Source organism: Eulemur rufifrons, chromosome 29, assembly GCF_041146395.1.
Source record: "Eulemur rufifrons isolate Redbay chromosome 29, OSU_ERuf_1, whole genome shotgun sequence".
In the NCBI taxonomy this organism is placed as follows: domain Eukaryota; kingdom Metazoa; phylum Chordata; class Mammalia; order Primates; family Lemuridae; genus Eulemur; species Eulemur rufifrons.
Window position 1 is genome coordinate 84,506,791 of NC_091011.1, and position 20,373 is coordinate 84,527,163.

General features: G+C 48.9%; 1 protein-coding gene across 2 annotated transcripts; it reads left to right on the forward strand.

Annotated features, from left to right (window-relative positions):
* Positions 1-454: 454 nt before the first annotated feature.
* STRA8 (stimulated by retinoic acid 8) lies at positions 455-16,878 on the forward strand. 2 transcript variants are annotated; one of them, XM_069462470.1, is made up of 9 exons: positions 455-646; positions 2,502-2,577; positions 3,027-3,111; positions 6,462-6,591; positions 6,649-6,770; positions 7,620-7,887; positions 12,018-12,091; positions 14,420-14,531; positions 16,804-16,878. In XM_069462470.1, exons 1-9 carry the CDS (start codon positions 455-457, stop codon positions 16,876-16,878), a joined length of 1,134 nt encoding a protein of 377 aa, XP_069318571.1. The 2 variants fall into 2 exon arrangements, with proteins under 2 accessions (XP_069318571.1, XP_069318572.1); XM_069462471.1 differs by lacking the exon at positions 6,649-6,770 and having other exon boundaries at positions 6,462-6,503.
* The last annotated feature ends 3,495 nt before the right edge of the window (positions 16,879-20,373 follow it).

Consider the following 20,373-nt stretch of genomic DNA (forward strand, 5'->3'; position numbering starts at 1 on the left):
ATGTATACGCCTGTGTAACCACTACTTAGATCAAAGAGGAGTCATTCTTAAAGTAGAAAAGACCTCACAGGGTGGGACACATACCTGTCCCGCTTTGAACAGACTGTGAGGCCAAGATCTCAGGGTATGGCTGTTCTCCTTGGCCACACTTGAAATTAACAAGCGTCTGGTGAATATCTGCAATGTGCTGGAAACTTCCTGATGTAAGTCCCAGTGCCCCTCAACTGTAAATCCAACAAGGGTGACTTGTGATTTTAGGGGTCAAGCTTCAGTAACAGATTTTGTGTCATCAGTGATTTATTTTGTATCTGTTATTGATGATATTCATTGGTTTGGGACCTTTTACTTGGGAGAGGTCCCTCCTTTCTGTCTCCTTCAATCTGCCCTCCTTTCCCTTTAATATTGTGTTTTTATTATTTAGGGCAAAAAAATCCATATTACATTGCAGCTTATAATGGCGACCCCTGAAGAAGGCAGTGACCCCAGTGACAAAGCAATGCCTGGGCCACCTGAACAGCCACAGGCACTTGAGCCAAGGGTGGCCCGAAGACGCCTGTCCCAGGCCCGCCACCGAGCCACTCTGGCAGGGCTCTTCAGCAACCTCAGGGAGACCGTTTACTCCCATTCTGATCTCACAGCCTCAAAGGTATGGGGACCTGGGTGTGGGGAGGAGACGTTTCCACATGTGGCGGGACTGTGCTGCAAGGTGGGGACTGGCCTGGACCTGCCACCCCTGCTGGGTGGCAACAAATACCTTAGACCAGGTAACTTAAAAACAACAGAAATTTTTGGCTTACAGTTCTGGAGGCTGGAAAGTCCAAGATCAAGGTGCCAGCAGATTAGGTGTCTGGTTCAGAGATAGGGCTTCTGCTGCGTCCTCAAATGATGGAAGGGCAAACAAGTTTCCTTGGGCCTCTTTTATAAGGACACTAATCCCATTCATGAGGGCTCTGCCCCCATGACTTAATCACCTCCCCAAAGGTCCCACCTCTTAATATTACCACATCGGGAATTAGGTTTCAACATATAAATTTGGGGGGGGGACACAAACATTCAGACCATAGCAGCCAGAGAATCATCTTCTTACCCTAAGAACAAGCCAAAGATTCTGGAAACCACTTGGCCCTGAGTTCTGAGTCCTTGCTGACTCAACAGCATAATCATGAACCCAGCACTAAGCAAAGAAGAATGTGCAGGAGCATTGGGGGCGCTGTGCTCTGAAAGGACTGTTCAGAGTGTTCTTGCGATCGACTGTGTCCTCATGTAGCTGCTGTTCCCTTCACCTTCTCTTTCTTTGGGTTGGCAGATCACTGTGCTTCCAGCTCCCCTCAAGTCTCCTTTTTAGGCACCAGCCAGAATCCCTGGGAATCTAGAATGGCAAAACTCAGGGTACCACCCCCTAGCTGCTTTGGGGTCCCCTCCCACAATCTGGCCACATCTCCCTGTGGCAGTTCCCTGAACAAGGCCTGCCTCTCCCAGCCTCTGTGTCTTTGCTCAAGCAGTTAGCTCTGCCTTTGAGGTTCTGGGCACACTTCAAAGCTTGGCTTGGCTCACTCTGCTCAGCTGTCCTGCTACACAGAATCTTCTGGATCCCTCCATTTGGAGTATTCCCTCTCCCTTGTACATTTCCACAACCCTTTGCTTTTAGCCCTTGTTAGCCGTTACTTAATTCTATCTTATGTTATGAGGAGTTGTTTCCACACTTTTCTTCCCTGTTAGAACGTTGGCACCCTGAAAGCAGAGACTGTCTTATGTACTCTGTGTCCCTGGGGCTTAGCACACAGCTTTGCCCTTGTGCACACCTGAGGAGTGTGTATAACCCCTGACAGATATAGGTAGTCAGCCTAACCAATGACATTTAGCATTTCTTGTTTTTGAATAATCTTGCAATTACCATTTTGACTATAATATTACATACAAGAAGGAAGGAGAGAAGCAAGAAAGGAAAGAGGGAAGGAAGAAGAAATGAAAGGAAGGAGAAGGAAGGGGGAAATTTAGAGTTCAAATTGGCAGAGCATTTGATAAGTTTTTAGATCATCTGGCGTGTGTGCATTTAGCAAATAAACAATATTGTGAGTAGCACAGCTAATATTAACTAGCCAGTTGCACATTGTTACAACTGAACTGAAGCCTACCTCTGTGCCTTTGTGCAAGCCTGGGGTTGCCGCTAGTCCAGACTGTGCCCCTCAGTCACTGTTTATTCCACCTTCAAGCACCCTTTGTGGTCATTTGCCTTTGTACGGCACTAGTAGTTTTGCTGAATGAAGCTTATTGTTTCCAAATATTTTGGCATTTCGGTGAGAAACCATTTTTGGATACAAAGGAAACGTCACGCCTTCTGGGCATCAGAACAAACTTCCCATCCTTTTTACTGACGAGGTCAAAGGACATGACTTTGCATCTGAGAGAGCACAGCCTCAGCCCAGGGACGGGGGTCCTGGGTCTACAAAACCAGCCTGCAGCAAAAGGCTGGCTTTTCAGCGTTGTCTCTCTGTCCTCAGTGGCAGATTCTGAATAAGACAAAGAATCACATTCAGGAACTGGAACAAACCCTGGATAATCTGCTGAAGCTGAAAGGTAACGGATCCCTACCTGCCACTTCCCTCTCCCTCACAGGCTGGTTCAGGTTTTTCATTGAAAACAGAGAGAATGGGTTACACCGAGTCAACAAATATTTACTGAAGGCCTACTGTGTGCCAGACACCATACATGGGCCAAGATTGAGAGTCTCGCACCTGTCCTCAGGAGCTTGCAGTCTGGCAGGACAGGCCAGGGTCACTGATTTCTGATGAGTTCCCCACTGGGGTGCTGCTGAAGGCACCAGACCTCATCTTCAGAGGCCAGAGGAGAACTGGGCCAGCCCAGTGCTCCCCCCTCACACCTAGAAGGACATGTGGAAACTGGGCTCTGGCCTCCCTAATGCTGACCCTGGGAGGGTTCAGGGCCCCATCCAAGGCCCACCTGGGCCAGAAAGGTGGAGAAGACTCTACAGAGGCCTGACTTTCCCCTTTGTGACTCCCCAATAGAATCCTTCAACCTGGAGGATGGGAATGCAAGCAGCTTAGAGGAGGTCAAGGAAGAATATGCCAGCCTGTACTCCGGAAACGAGAGGTAAGACCCAGCCCCAGGAGGGCTGCCTCATGCCCACAGCCATGGGTGTCATATGATGGCAGCTCACCCTCCAGCCTGCAGAACCATCTGGGCTGCCACTCACCCATTTAAAAATCTTGTGCTGGAGATAATTCTTTTCTCTTTTATTCTAATAACATGCATTGGATTTTTTCCTGATTATAAAAACGATCCATGCTTACTATTGATGTAGAAAATACAGAAGAGACCAAAAATAGATATCATCTCACCTCGCAAAGAAAATTAATGTTAATTTTGAAAAATATCATCTAGGTTTTTTAATAACCATCCAGTTTTTTAAAAATTTTTGGACATCAGTTTTGAGAGAAATGAGATCATAGTGTTCATATTGTATTATGGCTTTTCCTATATATCTTTTTTTTAAACCCTCAACTACCGGCTTTATTAGAGGATATACATGAAAATAAGGAAAATACAAATCTCAGCCTACTTTCCAAGCCTCATGGGAACCTAAGAAAAGCCAAATGAGACTTCAGAGCAGAAAAGGAATCATAGTACACCCAGGTGTCACGGATACTGAAGGGGGAACATTATTAATAATGTCACGTTCAAACTGTGAAAGAGAAACTGATTTGAGAACTATGGTTCTTGTACTTTCATGCTCTCATGTTTCATATTTAACTCTTAACACTATCTGGACTTTTTATGTAGACTGGGGGTATATTCTTTGCTCTGCTGTCAAAAGATGGCCTCACCCCTGCACTGCGTCTTCATCATGCAGAGCTGCTTCCACGGCAGCCTGGATGTTGCAGGCAATGGTCGCGCCCCTGTCATCTCTGGGGGCCCCTAGGCATGTCCAGTTTGAGCAGCATGGTGTATATCCAGGTTGGCCTCTGATGAGACATACAGAGTAACAAGCCATCTTGTTACATCTGAGAAGGGGACTGCAAATTACTTGCTATTCAGAGCCTACCAAAAGCCTGCCTGAGTGAGGCCATGCTGTTTCCTAATGTTTTCAGTAGAGTCTCTCATGACTTTTAACTTCCTCACTGTTTTCCATATTTTCCAAAAATTTTTAACGATGAATGTGTATTCTAGCCTAAAGGAAACAATCAGGGGAAAATAATAAATTATAAAAAAAAAGTCAGTAAAACTCAAATTGTAGACAATGTGAAAAAATTCACAAAAGTGTCAAGAAGAAAATATATAGTTATACAGATAGCTTTGATCACCATTTTGGTCTCAGAGGGGAGGAGGCAGGTGTGGTGTGTGGATGTGTTGAATGTGTGGGGTGGTGCATTTGTAGCCTTTTTTTTAAAGTCAGACTGGGCCCTACCTCACAATCAGCCTGGGAGATGGTCTCAGTGAGGTAGGAGTCCACATTTGCTTTTCCCAAATGGTTAGCCAGTGATCTCAATCCCATTTATTATATAAGCCATCTTTTCTACACTGCTATATGAACTTTATTAACATACTAAAATCTTCTCAATACTTGTATCACTTGCCCATAGAAAAATGGCTAAATTTCTTTTAAAATCATAATGATTAGGGAGGATCTTTGACTACAACAATTAAAACTGTGGCACCAGCATAAGACTAGATTAACTATATTTTATAATTATTATATATTAATTCATTAATTAAATACAAATGAACTTTAAGTGCCTTTATTCAAGATCATTTGTATTTCCCTTACTGGGAACCATCTGTACCTATTCTTTGCTCATTTTCCTGTTGGGCTGGTGATCTTTTTCTTATTTAATTGTGCAAGCTCTTTATACATACTGAGAAATTAGCTCTTTATTACATGACTTGCAAAAAATTTTCCTTTGGTCATTTATAATTTTGGTTTTGCTTTTTTATGTTTTTTGCTTTTGTCATGCAAAATTGAAGTCTAATGTATCAATCTACTATGGCACCTGAGTTCTGGGGAAATACTTAGACTTTTTCTCTGCTCTGAGAGTTTTTTTTTTTTTTAAAAAGAATCTTCCTGTGTTTTTTTTCTGGTGAGCTTGCTTTTTTAATTCAACATGATACCTTGAGGATTATTCCTATAGGTATAATCAATTGTTAAACACAATGTTAGCAACAATATATAATCCAATTATATATATATATATGTAATATGTGTCTATATATAATATAACCAGGATTCCTAACTTTCCAAATTGTGTCATGTTCTTTCATTCTCTTAAAAGTGTCTTTTGAAGAGCAGAATTTTTTAATTTTAATGAGTCCAATTTATCCTTTTTTTAGTAGATTGAGCTTTTGGTGCAAACCTAAGTATTTCATGGTTTTTGGTACTATTGTAATGACACTTTTTAAAATTTCCATTTTCAATTGTTCATTGCTAATATATAGAAATGCTATTGATTTTTATACATTGACCTTATATCTTCAACCTTGCTGAGTTCCCTTCTTAGTTCTAGTCACGTTTGTGGATTCTTTGAGATTTTCTACATAGATAATTACATGGTCTGCAAATGAAGACAAATTTTACTTCTTCCATTCCAATCTGTATACCTTTTATTTCTTTTTCTGACTTTATTAGACTGGCTAAAAGCTCCAGTATGATTTGGAATAAAAGTGGTAAGGGTGCACATCCTTGTCTTATTCCTGATCTTAGGGGGAAACAGTCTTTTACAATTAAGTATGATGTTATAGCAGCTATAGGAGTTTTTGCAGATACCCTTTATCAGATCAAGAAAGTTTCCATTCTTAATTTGCTGCAAGTTTTTATCATGAATGAGTGTTGATTTTGTCAGTTGTTTTTTCTGCATCTATTGAGATCATACGGGTTTTCTTCTTTAGTCTGTTAATATGGTGAATCACACTGATTAATTTTCTTTTTTTTTTTTGAGACAGAGTCTCACTCTGTTGCCCAGGCTAGAGTGAGTGCCATGGCGTCAGCCTAGCTCACAGCAACCTCAAACTCCTGAGCTCAGGGAATCCTCCTGTCTCAGCCTCCCGAGTAGCTGGGACTACAGGCATGTGTGACCATGCCCGGCTAATTTTTTCTATATATATTTTTAGCTGTCTATATAATTTCTTTCTATTTTTAGTAGAGATGGGGTCTCGCTCTTGCTCAGGCTGGTCTCGAACTCCTGAGCTCAAACGATCCGCCCACCTCGGCCTCCCAGAGTGCTAGGATTACAGGCGTGAGCCACCGCGCCTGGCCCTGATTGATTTTCAAAAGTTGAACCAGCCCTTGTATTTCTAGGATAAAGCCTACTTAGTCACAATGTGTTAACCTTTTTTGATATATATATATATATATATAGTTGGATTATATATAATTGCTAAAAGTGCATTGAGTTTGTGTCCACGTTCATGAGAGATATTAAGTATTGTTTCTGTTTTCTCCCCCTCAGCCTGTTCTCAAATTGGCTTCCTCAGAATGGCTCTTCCCCCTGGTGCCCAACTGAGGCTGGGGGGAAGGATGCCCAGGAGGAGGAAGAGGAGGAGGAGGAAGAAGAAGACCAGGAAGAGGAGGAGGAGGGGGTGGAGGTGGAGGTGGAGGTGGAGGAGGAGGGGATGGAGGTGGAGGTGGAGGAGGAGGAAGAGGAAGAGGAAGAAGAGGAGGAAGAGGAAGAGGAAGAAGAGGAGGAGGAAGAGGAGAAAAAAGTAGAGCTCTTACACTCTCCAGGCACTCTGTCACCAGACCTCATGGAATTTGAACGGTGTGAACAGCTGGGTGGGGAGCTCCCTTCTGTGGGGAAGGGGACAGAGATTCCAGCTGGGGTATGCTGCAGCCTCTAGGCATGACTCAGACCAGGCCCTGAATGGAAACTCCAGAATTTTCCTATAGGAGGGGTTTGGGGATGAGATTGGTAGAGGTGCTAGAGAAATAATCTCGAAGCTACATTTGTACAGCTCATTCGCTGTTTTTACTTAAACTGGGCGTTTATTTGGGGTGCCTGGGCGAGTTAGGGTGATTATGAGAGCTAAATCTCTCCCCCTGACCTCCCCCACCACCCCCACACCACTCTGCACACGTCTGCGCGGGTCTCACGGTAACACGGACGGTGCGCGACGCCCCCGGCCCTGCCTCCTCCACAGACTCACGCCCCCTCGGCCGCCAAGGTAGCTTCCAGAGGTGTCGGCCCACTGGGAGGAAGCTCACTCCACAGCTGAAGGCACAACTTGCAGGCCCCAAATTTAATTTTTAAATCAAAACCAGGAGTCAGCATACCTGCACATTCGTGGGCTCAGAATTTTAAGGAATTTTCCCACGGGATGAGACGTGAGCCGGCCACACCTCTCCTCTTCCATAAGGGCAGAGAGCTTCACGTTTCCGGGCACCGGCAGGACTTGGGGAGGGGCCTCAAAAGCCCAGATCTATGTCCTTCATGGCTCCCAAGACGGCTCTGCTCCCTAAGGGTCAGGGGCGTGCAGATCAGTAAGGCCAAGCCCCGGGGAACGCAAGGCGCCGTGGCCTCGGCCGGGAGCGGAATTCAGAGGCGATGGCTGCGGGAGGGGGCCTCGGCCACGAGCTGCAGGCCTGAGACAGGGCGCCACTTCTGTTCCAGGTATCTCAGCTTTTACAAGCAGACGATGGACCTTCTCACTGGCAACGGTATAGTCTCCTCGCAGGAGGTGACGCTGCCCATCGTCTCCGCGGCCATCTCCCACCTGTGGCAGAACCTCTCTGAGGACAGGAAGACCAGCCTCCTGCAGGCCTGGGCGCAGAGGCGGGCCAGGGCCGCCCGGGAGCCAGCCTGTCCCGAGGGCAGCGTGAAGGACAGCGGGGTCGACAGCCAAGGCGCCAGCTACTCGCTGGTGTCCACGCCCGAGGAGGTGAGCAGGCCCGCGGGGTGGCCCGGAGGGCGCGGGAAGCACTCTCCCGCCAGCCTGGGGACCGGGGCTTGGCGGTTGGCATCCGAGGGGCTGTTTGGGTTCCGGCCCCCACAGCTTTCCGCTGTTCTCAACGTGATCTCATGACCGCGGAACGGCGTTTCTTTTTCTCCTGTTAGTTTCCTGGCCTTGCCGTGGGTATCAGCGAAGAGAAGCCTTAGAAGGCTGTCTCAGTCGCACTCTTTTGGCAGCCAGTGACTCGGTTGTTAAACCCTGAAGCCATGTAGCGCTCACAGCGGGGAGGTCCAGGGCAGGGCCCAGCAGTCCGCGAGGCCCCTCTGGGGCTCCCCCCTTCCCTCTGCCCATCCTTCCCCGCCTCCCCTCTCTCTAGTCCCCACCGCTGTGGCTGCGGAAGGGCAGCTGGAGCAACAGACTCATCATTCTTCCGCCTTGACATAGCACAAAGAACGATTGCCTGTGAAAGCTCTTTCTTCAGGGCCAAGGAAAACCTTTTCCAGAAACTTCCACCGTCTCCCTCCTTCCCTCTCATTGGCCAGAACTGGCCAGATTGCCAGCTTATGAACCAATGACCGGCAGCTGAGAGAGGCTCACATATGGACCAATCAGGTCCAGTCCCTGCAAGGCGGTCAGTTCCCACCCCCAAGAGTACTGCGACCACTCAGTGAAGAGGAGGCGACGACAGTGTCTGTAATGCATTGCTCCACAACCAGTTTGAGGACACTGGTTAGCACGGCCATGGTCTGCAAGGCAGAACATCAGGTGGCGCTGGCAGTCACCCTGCAGTGAGATAAAAGTGGGGCCCGCTGCTGCTCATGCGGAATTAGGGGAGCCTCAAACGATTGCTGCTGCTACATAGGCCGAGGCTGCCCTCGCCTCTGTAGCGCCAGGGCAGGCAATTCTTTGCTGTCTGCACCTCTTGCGCTTTCTAAAACATTTAGCAGCCATGGCCTCCACCTAGTAAATGCCACCTCCTTGCCCTGACTTTGCAAATGCCCCTCGGTGGGTGGTCCCTTTGAGGAGATGGCCATGCTAGTCTCCCGCTGTCTCTCTGTGGAGTCTCAGAGCCGGAGAGCTTCCGAATGCCTCTGTCCCTGGGGGGGAAGTACACCCTGGAATGCCCCCACCCTTCTGGAAGGTTCCACGGCTATCAGGCCCAAGCTTGGAGAACAGCAGAGATGTCACCCAGTCCTGTCCTTCCAGTTTATAGGCCTAGCAAGCAGTGTGACTTGCACAGGACACCCAGTTTCTGCTTCAGGGATTGTATCTCTTTCATCACGTATTTTTCTCACATCACTCTGCCTTTTACTCACCTGTTGATGGTCAACCCTCCATTATCTCCCCTGATGCTTCTCAACTGAATCACCTATGGAATTCAGTAAAAAGGCAGGTGCCTGGCTCCTACCTCAGACCCACGGAATCAAGAGTCCCTGAGGGTGGGGCCTCAGGATCTGCGTTTTTAACAAGCACCCCAGGTGGCTGATGCACGTGAGTGTAATTGGAGGGAAATCTCAGCGCAGATGTGCACCGGTCCATCAGCTACTGCCTTAGCCCCTCCCCCACGCAGTCATCAGTCCACCAGACTGTGGTTTCTGATCTGTTTTTCCTCTACTGTTGGGTCCACCATGAGAAGATACGCGTTCTCCTCCACAATGGTTCAGGCACAGCCAGACGACCGGTAGCCAAAGACCTCGTAGAGAAGGCACGTGTGAAAGGGTGGCCAGGCCAGGTGTCTTTACAGCCCCAGAGTGCCTAGCCCTGGAGTCTCACACAAAGAAGACAAAAGGAAAATACAGTCATGTGCTGCATAGCAATGTTTTAGTGATGGGTCACACATACAATGGTGGCCCCATGAGCTTATAATGGGCCTACGTAGAAACCTGATACATGGCACTTGACACTGGCATTGGAGATCAAATAGAGGAAATGATTACTATTGAGTAATGGAGCTGGGACATTTCATTTCCATATAAAAATATACATAAAAATATGTATACCATCTAGATTTGTGTTAGTATACTCCAGGACATTCACACAATGACAAAATTATGTAAGGACACATTTCTCAGAATGTATCCTCATCATTAAACAGAACATGACTGCATATACCAAATGCCTGAGCAATTCCGTCAAATTTTGACTGTGTGAGCATCTGCCAGTGTGAACGCTTTCTCAAAGAAGAGCAAATCCAAAGAGAAAACAGGCAGAAACTAATGTCCCCAAATCATGGAAACAGCTTGTCTGGACTTTTTTCAGGGAGGGCTGTAGGCTGATGTTCTGGTGTTAAGGGAAGCTGGCAGCAGATTCCCTCAGCTGTGCCCAGGAGCAGGGCTCCGCCTGCACTGCCGTGCCCACGTTTGGGGCAAGCCAGGGCTGGGTGATAAGGTAAGCGGAACAGAGAATGCTCATGCCTCAGGCAGAGACAAGGCCACAGTTACTCCTGCTGTGGCTTCTAAGTCAGCTTCAGTGAACCCGCTGTAGCTCCTGGTCCACCTGTAGAGGTTCTACTGTGGAACAGTTGTGTTAGAGGCCAGCACCTGGACTCAGGATCAGGTGTGCCCGGAAGGCACCGGACAGTTCTGTTTCAGTTCTAAGAGGCAAGGCCCAGTAGATGTTGTGGCCACTCCAGAAGGGCCACAGAGCCTGGCCTACGGTTCCCCTCCCAGGCTGGCTTGTGAGAGGGGTTTGCATGTGGGAAGACAATGTGTGGTTTACAACTTTGGTGGGCTGATTGGTTGAGGACAGGAATTAGGTCCTGGGTCCCTGTCTCAGGCCTGCGGGGGAGGAATGTGGAGCTGACAGGCTTCTGGGCTGATGGACCCGCGAGCAGAGGCCTTTCCTTGGCCCCTTTCCTGATTATCTTTGAAGTGACCAAAGAGGTATCAAGTAGAAGGACACCAGAAAATGTTCAGAAAACTAGGAGGAGGACCAGAGTCCCAAGGGATTCAGTTCTGGGGAAACAAATTGAAAGAAGACAAAAAGGGCAGACAGCAGCCCTCTGGGGAAGAGCAGTGTGTCCCAGAGGGGGTGAGGTGAGACCCTGGCAGTACCTGCCAGTACCCGCCAACTCAGGGCCAGAGAACTCCCTCACCTCTCCTCGAAACAACCGCCGATATAAATGGGCTATCAGATTAAGTAAAAAGCATGCCCAGTTGAATTTTTAATACAAAAGTGTCCCAGGCAATGTTTGGAACATTCTTATGTTTAAAAATTATTCATTCTTTATCTGAAATTCAAAGTTAACTTGTATTTGCTAAACCTGGCACTCATAAGTGTAAATCATGTTTCTTTAGCATATTTAATATTCTTTAACAAATTAGGGAAAAGCAGAATGAAAAACTGCCTAAATAGCAAGATTCCAAATTTGGAAATATATGATCAAATATGCCTGGGGAAGTGACTGGAGGGGGAAATAGATCAATGTGTCAACAATGGCTATCTCATTGTTTCTCAGTGATTCTTACTTGCTTTATCTGTTTCTATTTCCCAGAATTTCTACAATGAATGTGTATTTCTTTTCTAGAGCAGATAATGTTCGATATTGGCTAACATATTTAGTCATTATTATGTGCCAAGTGGTTCACATATATTGTCTTACTTAATTCTTGCCGCAGCCCTCTGAGCAGGCACTGCTGTGATTTCTGCTTTATAGAAGAGGATTCGAGAGATGAAGTCACTTGTTCCATGTCACACAGCTAGTGACTGGCAGGGAATCAGCCCTCCTGAAGCCTAACCCAGAGCCTTCCTGAACCTCTGGACTTAGCTGCTCTGGCTGCTAGAATGTCAATCCTGGGCTCAAATAGTCTCTCCATGCTGGGAGGTTTAGATGGGCCTTTCCCAGCTATAAACTGAGGCTCTGGCCTGTTACATCTTGCCTGAGCTTTAGCAAGAGGAGACACAGTCCCCAGAGCTTCCTTTCCCTCTCAGCCACCTCTGGGGTTGGCAGTTTGTCCTGGGAAATCTAGACACTGGGAAGATCTCCAAGCAGAGACCCTGGGCTGGGGTCTCGGCTCGGGCATGCATGCCCTCTGCCTTCCCAGTCCTCTCTCCCCAGCAGCCGAGAGCAAATGTCAGACTACTATTTCTGACACGTGCAATTCTGTGCTTTCTTTCAGATCCTTTTTGAAGATGCCTTCGATGTGGCAAGTTTCCTGGACAAAAGTGAGGCTCCAAGTACATCCAGCTCCAGGTGAGGAAGAGGGTGTGAGAAGTGTGTACGAGTGTGTGAGTATGCGAGTGTGTGTGTTATGTGTGAGTGCATGTGCGCCCCTGGTGGGGTGTCTAGGAGCCTCTCCTCCACAGCTCCCAGATGGGTGCACAATTCAGTGGATGTTCTTGGGGATCCACTTTTCTCTGTGCTTGGAAGTGGGCTGGTTCTAGGATTGTCCTGGGCATGTCATCATCTGGGGGATCCTTGGAGTAGAAAGGAAGGGCGGGAGAGTGGGAGAGTGGGAGCGTGGGAAGGTGGATAGGGGCGTGGGATGAGAAACGACCTAATGGGCACTACGTACGCTAATCAGGTGAGGGTTACACAGAAAGTCCAGACTTCACCATTACCCAATGTACCCATGAAACAAAACTGTACTTATACCCCCTAAATCTATAAAAAATTTAAATTAAAAAAGATAATAATTCTTCCATCCTGGCGTGGGGCTGGGACACACCAGGTTATCAGCTCCAGTGTGTGGAAAGGCTTCTGGCTGCTTTCTCAGTGTGTCTTAGTCCTGCTCATCCCTGCTGGGCCTGCTATCTCCCTGCTCTAAGTCCACTCTGATACTACATATCAGACTGGGTGGCCTATAAACAACAGAAATTTCTCTCTCATGGTTCTGAAGGCTGACAAGGCCAAGATTAAGGTGCCAGCAGATTCAGAGTCTCTCAGGGGCCTGCTTCCTCTCAGATGGCATATTCTGGATATAACCTCGCATGGTGGAAGGGACAAGGAATCTCTCTGGAGTCTCTTTTATAAGGGCACTAATCCCATGCATGAGGGCCTCACTTCCTAATACCATCACCTTGGGGGTTTCAGCAGAAGAGTTTTCGGGGGACACAAACATTCAGCCTAGAGTCGGGCAGCCTGTGGGTGGGTCACAGCCGTCGATCTCGGAGAAGTGGGCAGGAGCTCCGAGGCATGGAGAACCGGGCCAACATGGAAACTGGCCTGTGCCCTGGGCCTGGGGGAGTCTCTGAGCTGTGCAGAGGGGGAAGCTGCCGTTCACGGTGCTGATGGCAGGGGATGTGGCGGGAGGGAAGAAGGGGATGGCTGGTCCCAGGAAGTAGGAAGACACAGAATAGGATCTGGGAAAATTTTAAAACAAGAAGGAATTTGACTGACTCTGTCCCTAAGGGGCATTTTCTGAGAGGGAACTAGTTTAGGACTGAAATTCCCTGGCTGCTTTGCTTGAAAAGCTGTGGTCTTATGCCTGAAGGGACAGGTCCTTCTGATACCTATGCTCATGTCACAATTAAAAAAGGCTGGACATTTAGTTTTTCTGCCTTGGAAATGAGGGTGACATTCGTCCTCGTGAGCCCAGTGAGTATCTCCATTGTCCTCTGGATGGTAGCCTGGGCTCCCGGTTGCCGAGAGGCCTTGGGCCACAGCTGACTGGCCCTTGGCAGAGCTTCAGGCAAACCAGACATCAGCATTTGTTCCTCCCTTCCTCCTGCTCCACCGGCCTCGACAGACTGGGGGAAAGATGGGATTGCTTTGTCTTCTCCAAAACTGAGTGCAGGGTTTCATTTTGCTGAAACAGACTGGAGGCAGACATTCCTATTTCGGTGCTAGGCTTGGGCTGCAAAGACAACTTTGCCGAGAAGCTGCCAAAGTGTACTTGCCAAGCAGTATTTAGAACTCCTTACCCTGCTCATAGAACAAAAAAACAACCTATTAAAAATGGTTTTTTCTCCTTTCCCTAGAAAAGGCAGGGGTTGCTGCCAGAGGGTTCCTAAGCTGACTGTGGGACCTCCTCCCAGGAGGATGAGGTCAAAACGCTGGCTGTCCTGCACAGCTCACGGCCGCTGTGCCCTAAGACCCCAGTCACACGGAGATTTCCCCTTGTCCCAGGAAGAAAACAGGCCTCCTTTCCGCACCAGGGCTTGAGTTCCACGTTAGGCTTACTGAGCAGGGGCATCTTAGGGGATTGAACTCAAAATGTGCAATGTCTGTCCTGAGTGGCCTCAGCAGCCGCAGGTGGAACCAGAACCATAAGGGATCACTGTAGGGGGTTGACTCCGAGGGCTAGAGGAAATCTTGTTCCCTTTTTCCAGAGGCCACAGCTCAGAATACTAAATTAGGGAACAAGAGCCAGTCTCACCATAATCTCGATTTTTCCAGAGGGATCCAGACATGACGTTTGAGCAGAGGCAATGGAAATCTTTCAAGAAGAGGTCTGGGCTGTTGGAGAATTTTAAAGTGCTTGCTTCACACTATATCCAGATATTTTAGAGGCGAGGGGAAGTGAAGGTGAAAGATTAAGATCCTGAATACTTGCTATTTCTCCCTTCTTTCTGTTGTCAGTTCAATGTTTGCCAGCTGCAACGCAGAAAATCCAGAGGAAAACTTTCAGCTCTATATGCAGATCATCGATTTTTTTAAAGGACTTCGTTGTGTTAACTCTCAGTTAAAACAGGTAGGACAGAGCAGAGTGCGGTGAGACCTCTGCCCACCTCCCTGAGGATGGCAAAAAGGGCTCTTGAGGGGGCCCTCGCGGGACCTCACCCCAATCACACCGTGAGGGGCCACTGGGCAGAGACATCTTTTCATTCTCTCTGGCCTACTCTGTGGATGGTCAACTGCAGCCTGATGCATCCTGTAGAATAGAAGACGTCTGGGGAAACTGAGGAAAGAGACAGAGGGATGTCCTCCAGGGCAGACCTGGGCTGGGAGCCCTTTGAAGCTGGGACCTGACCCCAGGGGCCTGGCTCTCAGCAGGCATTTGTAAATGTTGTGTGAACCGATGATGACATCTGTCCAAAAGGCTGGGCTGTTCCATCATCTTCTGAGACCCCGGGGTAATGTTTACCATCAGCTTTTGAAGGATATTAATTTCTGCTTCCAGAAAGCTGACTGTGCCACTTATGGTGACGTGAGTAGTGGGGGTCTTGGTCGGGGGTCCATTCCTAGAAGCTTTCATGGGGGCGTGGCTTATGCCTGAGCCACCAAGGAGACAGGCCCTTTCAGATTTATAGCCGTGGAGTTTCTCTACTAATATAGCAAAACACACAACTGTTTATTTTAAAAGGCAAACTATAACAATAGCAAATGTTTGTCTAAAAATAATTAGGACACCTGTTCAGTAGGCTGAGGTATAACTTGACCCTTTTCTCACTAATTCTTCATTTCCCCCTGCCGGGACCACTTTGAATCCCCCCCTTGGAGTGAAGAGTCCTTCCCTGCAGCTTGTCCCCCACTCCCACCAATCTTTGGGCGACCGTTCCTTAGAGCAGCTGTGCCCACTTTCTATTGGACATGGTTAAATTAGTCTGCTTTTCTGAGACTTTGAGAAGATTAAAAGGACAGTCTGCCTTCCCTCCTTCCTTTCTCCACGCATGGCAGAGAAGAGAGAACAAGCAAAGATTAGAGTGTCCATATAGAGCAAAGCCCCAAAGAACCACCTTGGTGCCAATTAGAAATCCAGGTTCCTGGTGCCTCAAGATTCCCATTGAGGGTCGTGAGAGTGGGGCCCAGGAATCTGTATTTTGAACAAGCTGTCCAAGTGGCCCTGGGGCAGGAGGCCTTGGGCTTTGATAGGTTCTGTTGTAAAGAGGGAAATTTCATCCCCCACTCTCCAGACTTTACCACTGTACAGGAAATTTCATTCTTGTCTCTATCTTTGCCATTGTCTTCTCCCTGAACAAGGGGCCCACGTGATTGTCCTGGCCTCCACCTGACCTGACACTCTCTGACTCCCTTTCCCCCCTCCCCCCCCATCGGGAAAGCCTGCAGAAGCATGAAAGGCCTGGCCTGCAGAGGCCATCCCTCCACCTTGGGACCAGGTCCCACATTCGTTAGATGGTTGACTGGGGTTAGGGATGCTGCCTGGGGCCCACTGCGATCAACCCCGATCTGCAGGGATAACGGATTTCAGGGGTCATTTTCTGTTGGGGTGGGGACAGACAGAAAGTGCAAAAACCCAGGACCGTACCTTTAGGGGGAGAGGTAATGGAGACCCCTAAGAGGTTGGCCGGGGTCATTTTAAATGGAATGAGAAATCCTTGCTAAGCAAACGTAGTGCTACTTCTTAAAAAATTGTCTCCTATTAGGTACCCCATGTATATGGCATAAAATTCAAAACTTTTCAGAAGATAACAGTGGAAACAGTGTCTCTCCTGCCAGCGTCCCTGGCTTGCTACCTGGTACCCTCCGCAGAGGCAACTGCCATGACCAGTCTCTTGTACACTCATCCAAGGATACTCTACAGATATTTACATATTTTTTCAACTACAAATAGTAGCCTACTAGACACATTGCTTTTCACTTTGCACTTTTTAAAAAATATATCCCACAGATAGTTATCTCCTTTTATTAAAAAAAACAGCCGCATGGTGTTCCATTGGTGGGTGTACCATGGTGTCGTTCACCACCTTCTATTGGGCACTTGGGTAAAGCTTTAAGATTTCCCCTGTCTTTCTTATGGGATCCTGGAAATTCCCAGGATAGGAAAGAAAGTAGTTCTACTATATCATTTCTAGAGGTCACAGAGTGTTGAGTTGAGTGAAATGGAAGTGGGACCTTCTCCTATGTCCTTACTTCCTGGCCAAAGCTGGAGGTGAAAGTGCAGCTGAAGAGATGTGGGGTAGAGACGGGGGAGGCGGGCATGCCCCGGATTCGGGGGCCTTCCTATCTGCCTGGGGCCTAAAGCCCTTGGGTAAAAGGAAACCTCTTCCCACGGTGTTTTGCAGGAAGCAGCCCTTCCCAGTGACGATGAGATGCTCATGCTGAGGTGCACGGAGACCTTTGACGATGAAGATTTATAATGCAGAAAGGCTGAGAGGAGAAGAGATGAGTGAGGGTGTGCAGTTCCCAAGTTTGAATGTTAGTAGCTTAGGTTGTTCTTGACACAGCCTCTGGGACTATTTGGAATGGGCTGTCCCAGAAGCATTGTGATGGTTTTAGTTTCTGGTTATTATAAAGCATAAGAGAAATGTGGCCCCGTGTCAGTCTTTTGGGGTGTTTGGTAGAAGGGACTGGCCTGCTCCAGGGCAGGCATCTACTGTGCTCCTACTACGGGTGCACCAGGTGAGCTGAGGCCCAGGTCACAGACCTTTCAGGACGAGGACGGGCAGGATCTGTCCCTGGAGTTGGCATAACACCAGGTCCTTTCAGCATGTCCAGGGCACAGGGCATTGCCCTGGTGGGTTCTACAGAGTTCTAGCGCTGCCTGCTCTAGGAGCCCAAGAGAATGCTGACCTCCACCCTATGCTATATATAGGACAGCTGGGTGGAAGCAGATACATCTGCTGTTCCTGGTAGTAGAGACACCTGGCCGGGAGCTACAGTGAGATCCCAAGGTTCCAAGCACTTTCTGGTGAGGCTTCGGGGCAAAGGGTGCACAAGCATCCCTGGGCTGGCATGCCGGCCAGTGTGGGGCTGAGTGCTCTGTATCAATTTGGCTCGGTCACGGCACCCAGAAATACAGTCAAACATTATTCTAGATGTTCCTGTGAAGGTATTTTTAGATGAGATTAACACTTAAAGCAGTAGACCTTGAGTACAGCAGATGATGCTCCATAATGCTTCCAATCAGGTGAAGGCCTTAAGAGAAAAAGTCTGACCTCCCTGGAAGAAGAGGGATTCTGCCAGCAGACGGCCTCTGACTCAAACTGCGGCTCCTGCCAGCCTGCGGCCCACCCTGCAGATTTCAGACTGGCACTTCCACAATCGAAGGGGCCCATTCCTTAAATATCTCCCTCTCTTTCTGTATCTACACACACACACACACACACACACACACGCGCGCGCGCACCCTGTTGGCTGTTTCTCTGGAGAACCCCGAATACACTGGTGTGCAGAGGGAGTGGGTTTGCCCGGCACTGTACAGTGTACAAGTCATAATAACAGCCTCTCTCCTCCCCTGAAGGCCTCCCAACTGCTAGGCCTGTTTTATCTCCTCGTGAGAACCTGATGTGCAGGTTACGTTTTAGGATCCAAACCCGGTCCTGTCTGATCCAAAGCCCCAGCTCTCACCGTGCTGTCCTGGGATGCACCGGCCGACCCTCGAGGACTCCCCCTGGGAATAGCTGGGGATTGGCGCTTTGCCCAGCACTTCACAGCTTACATACGCCCAAACCCAGGTGGCTGGGGAGGCTGGGCGGGCAGGGGTAGCCTGAACTCGTGTTGGAAAGAAAGGAAAGGGGAACCCCAAGCCTCAGGTCAGCCACAGACCCAGCTGAGTGGGAAAGAAGAAATGAGGCTTTACGGAGGGGCCTGCACGTGGTAGGCCCTCAAGCAATGTGAGCCAGCTGTAGCCAGCCCCTCTTTGTGCCAAGCCCCGCCCTGCTGCTGTTTAGTCCAAGGCTGCGAATTTGTTCCTGGTGAGGTCAGAGTGGACCTCAGCAGGATGTGGAGGTGTCCCTGCTCCTCACAGCCTTGTGTTGGGGTGATGTCCCCACCTCCAGGCCTCAGCCTCAACAGCCCTCTGCTTCCCTCCCCGACTCCAGCCGGCCTCGATGGGTATAGACACAGCCTGGGGTAGAATTATTGCATAAACGACCCTCACAGGCTCTCGTTGCCCCTGCTCCCCGCGGGACTTCATACCAGGCAGGTAGCCTCCCGTATGGACCGATGTCTTCCTCTCTCAGGCAGTGCTGTGGCAGGCAGGGTTCCGCAGAGACACGGCACAACAGGATAGAGACAGACACATGGAGATTTACTTTAAGGAATTGGTTCCCGCAGTGGTGAGGACTGCAAGTCTGAAATGTGCGGGGCAGGTGGGCAGGCTGGAAACTCAGGCAGGAGTTGGTGCTGCAGTCTCGAGGCAGAATTTCTCCTCCCGGACACCTCAGTTCGCTCTTACGGCCTTCAGCTAGTTGAGCGAGTCCCACCCACGCTATCAAGGGCAACCTCCTTCACGTGAAGTCCAGGGATGGTAGATATTAACCACATCTATAAAAATGCCTCACAGCACCCCCACAAATAAGTGTTTCATGAGATAACTGCTAGGACAGCTTGGCCAGCTTGACGCATGCCCCCTGGGGCCTTTTATGTTGTTGTTATAGCAGCTCCCCAGGGAGGCCGGCAGCCAGCATTACCTCCATTTAGCAGATGAAGAAACAACAAATTTGGCTGAAGCCCAAAACCAATTAACAGAAAAGAAGCATAGATCCCCTCACCTCCAGCTATCTTTTTTTTTCACCTATAAGTCAGTGAATGGGGGGCATTTCTGTTGTTTTAAGGAGAAAGACACAAACAGCTCCAGTCTGCCTAATTCTTTAGAATCAGGACACGGAAACATGAAGCCAGCCTGGCACGGTGTGGCCACACGCACCGCCTCTAGGCCACGGCTGGGGTGCGGGGCCCACGGAGGTCGAGGTGGAGGCAGAAGAGACGAGAACGGGCTGGAGGAGGGAAGCCGGAACCCTCGGGCTCCGACAGATCACCGTGTAATGAGCGCAGATTGTGTGATTGTGTGGGCGGGCTGGTGCCTGGGCTGCCTGACTCTAGCTCAGGTGACTCAGTTCCACATCACGCTGATTAAATCAAGCTGAGTGCCCCGTGCCTGTCTCGTCAATTAGCTCTTGTCCACCAGCTCCTGGGGGGGAAGGGGCACTTCTCCAACATTGACTCTGAACAAAACAAGCCCTTGTGCTTTTATGCAAATGCCAGAAATCTGTCCCTTCTACATAAGCTTCTCACAAAACTGCCTTGTCCCTGAAGCTCTGAAACCACGAGTTCTTACAGAAAAGGGACAGCTCAGGGAAGCCAGAGAGGCTTATCCAGGACAGGGATCCAGAGGTCCTCTCCTGCTGTGGCTCCCTGGTGACAGCATGTTATGGGAATAAAGCACAGGAAAGCACCCTGGGAGAACTGAGCCTGGCTGGCTGGCAGCTGTTTGGGCAGAACACAGGGAGCGTCTGAAGTGCTGGAGGGTCAACCAAACGAAAAGCAATAAAGGGCAGAATTGGACAGGATTTGAAGAGCTGCCAGGGCAGAGAAGGGGCGGGAGGGAGGACAGGCCTGCTCTTGACTGGTGGGAGTCATCCAGTTCCGCCAGAGCAGCTGAGCCCAGGTCCCGGGTCTGCAGCATGTTTGTAACAGCATTTTATACAGGCCGGACCCTATTACTTTAAGCCCACCCTGCCACGCACTCACAAAGATCAGGCTTTTTTTTTTTTTTTTTTTTTTTAAGACAGTAGAAATAACAGCAGGTGTATATGCTGGCATAAATTATTAAAAGAAAGAAAATTTGATGATGCAAGAGGGGAGAACTGCATTGAAATCCTTGAGTGGGTATGAGGGAGCCATCTCCGGAG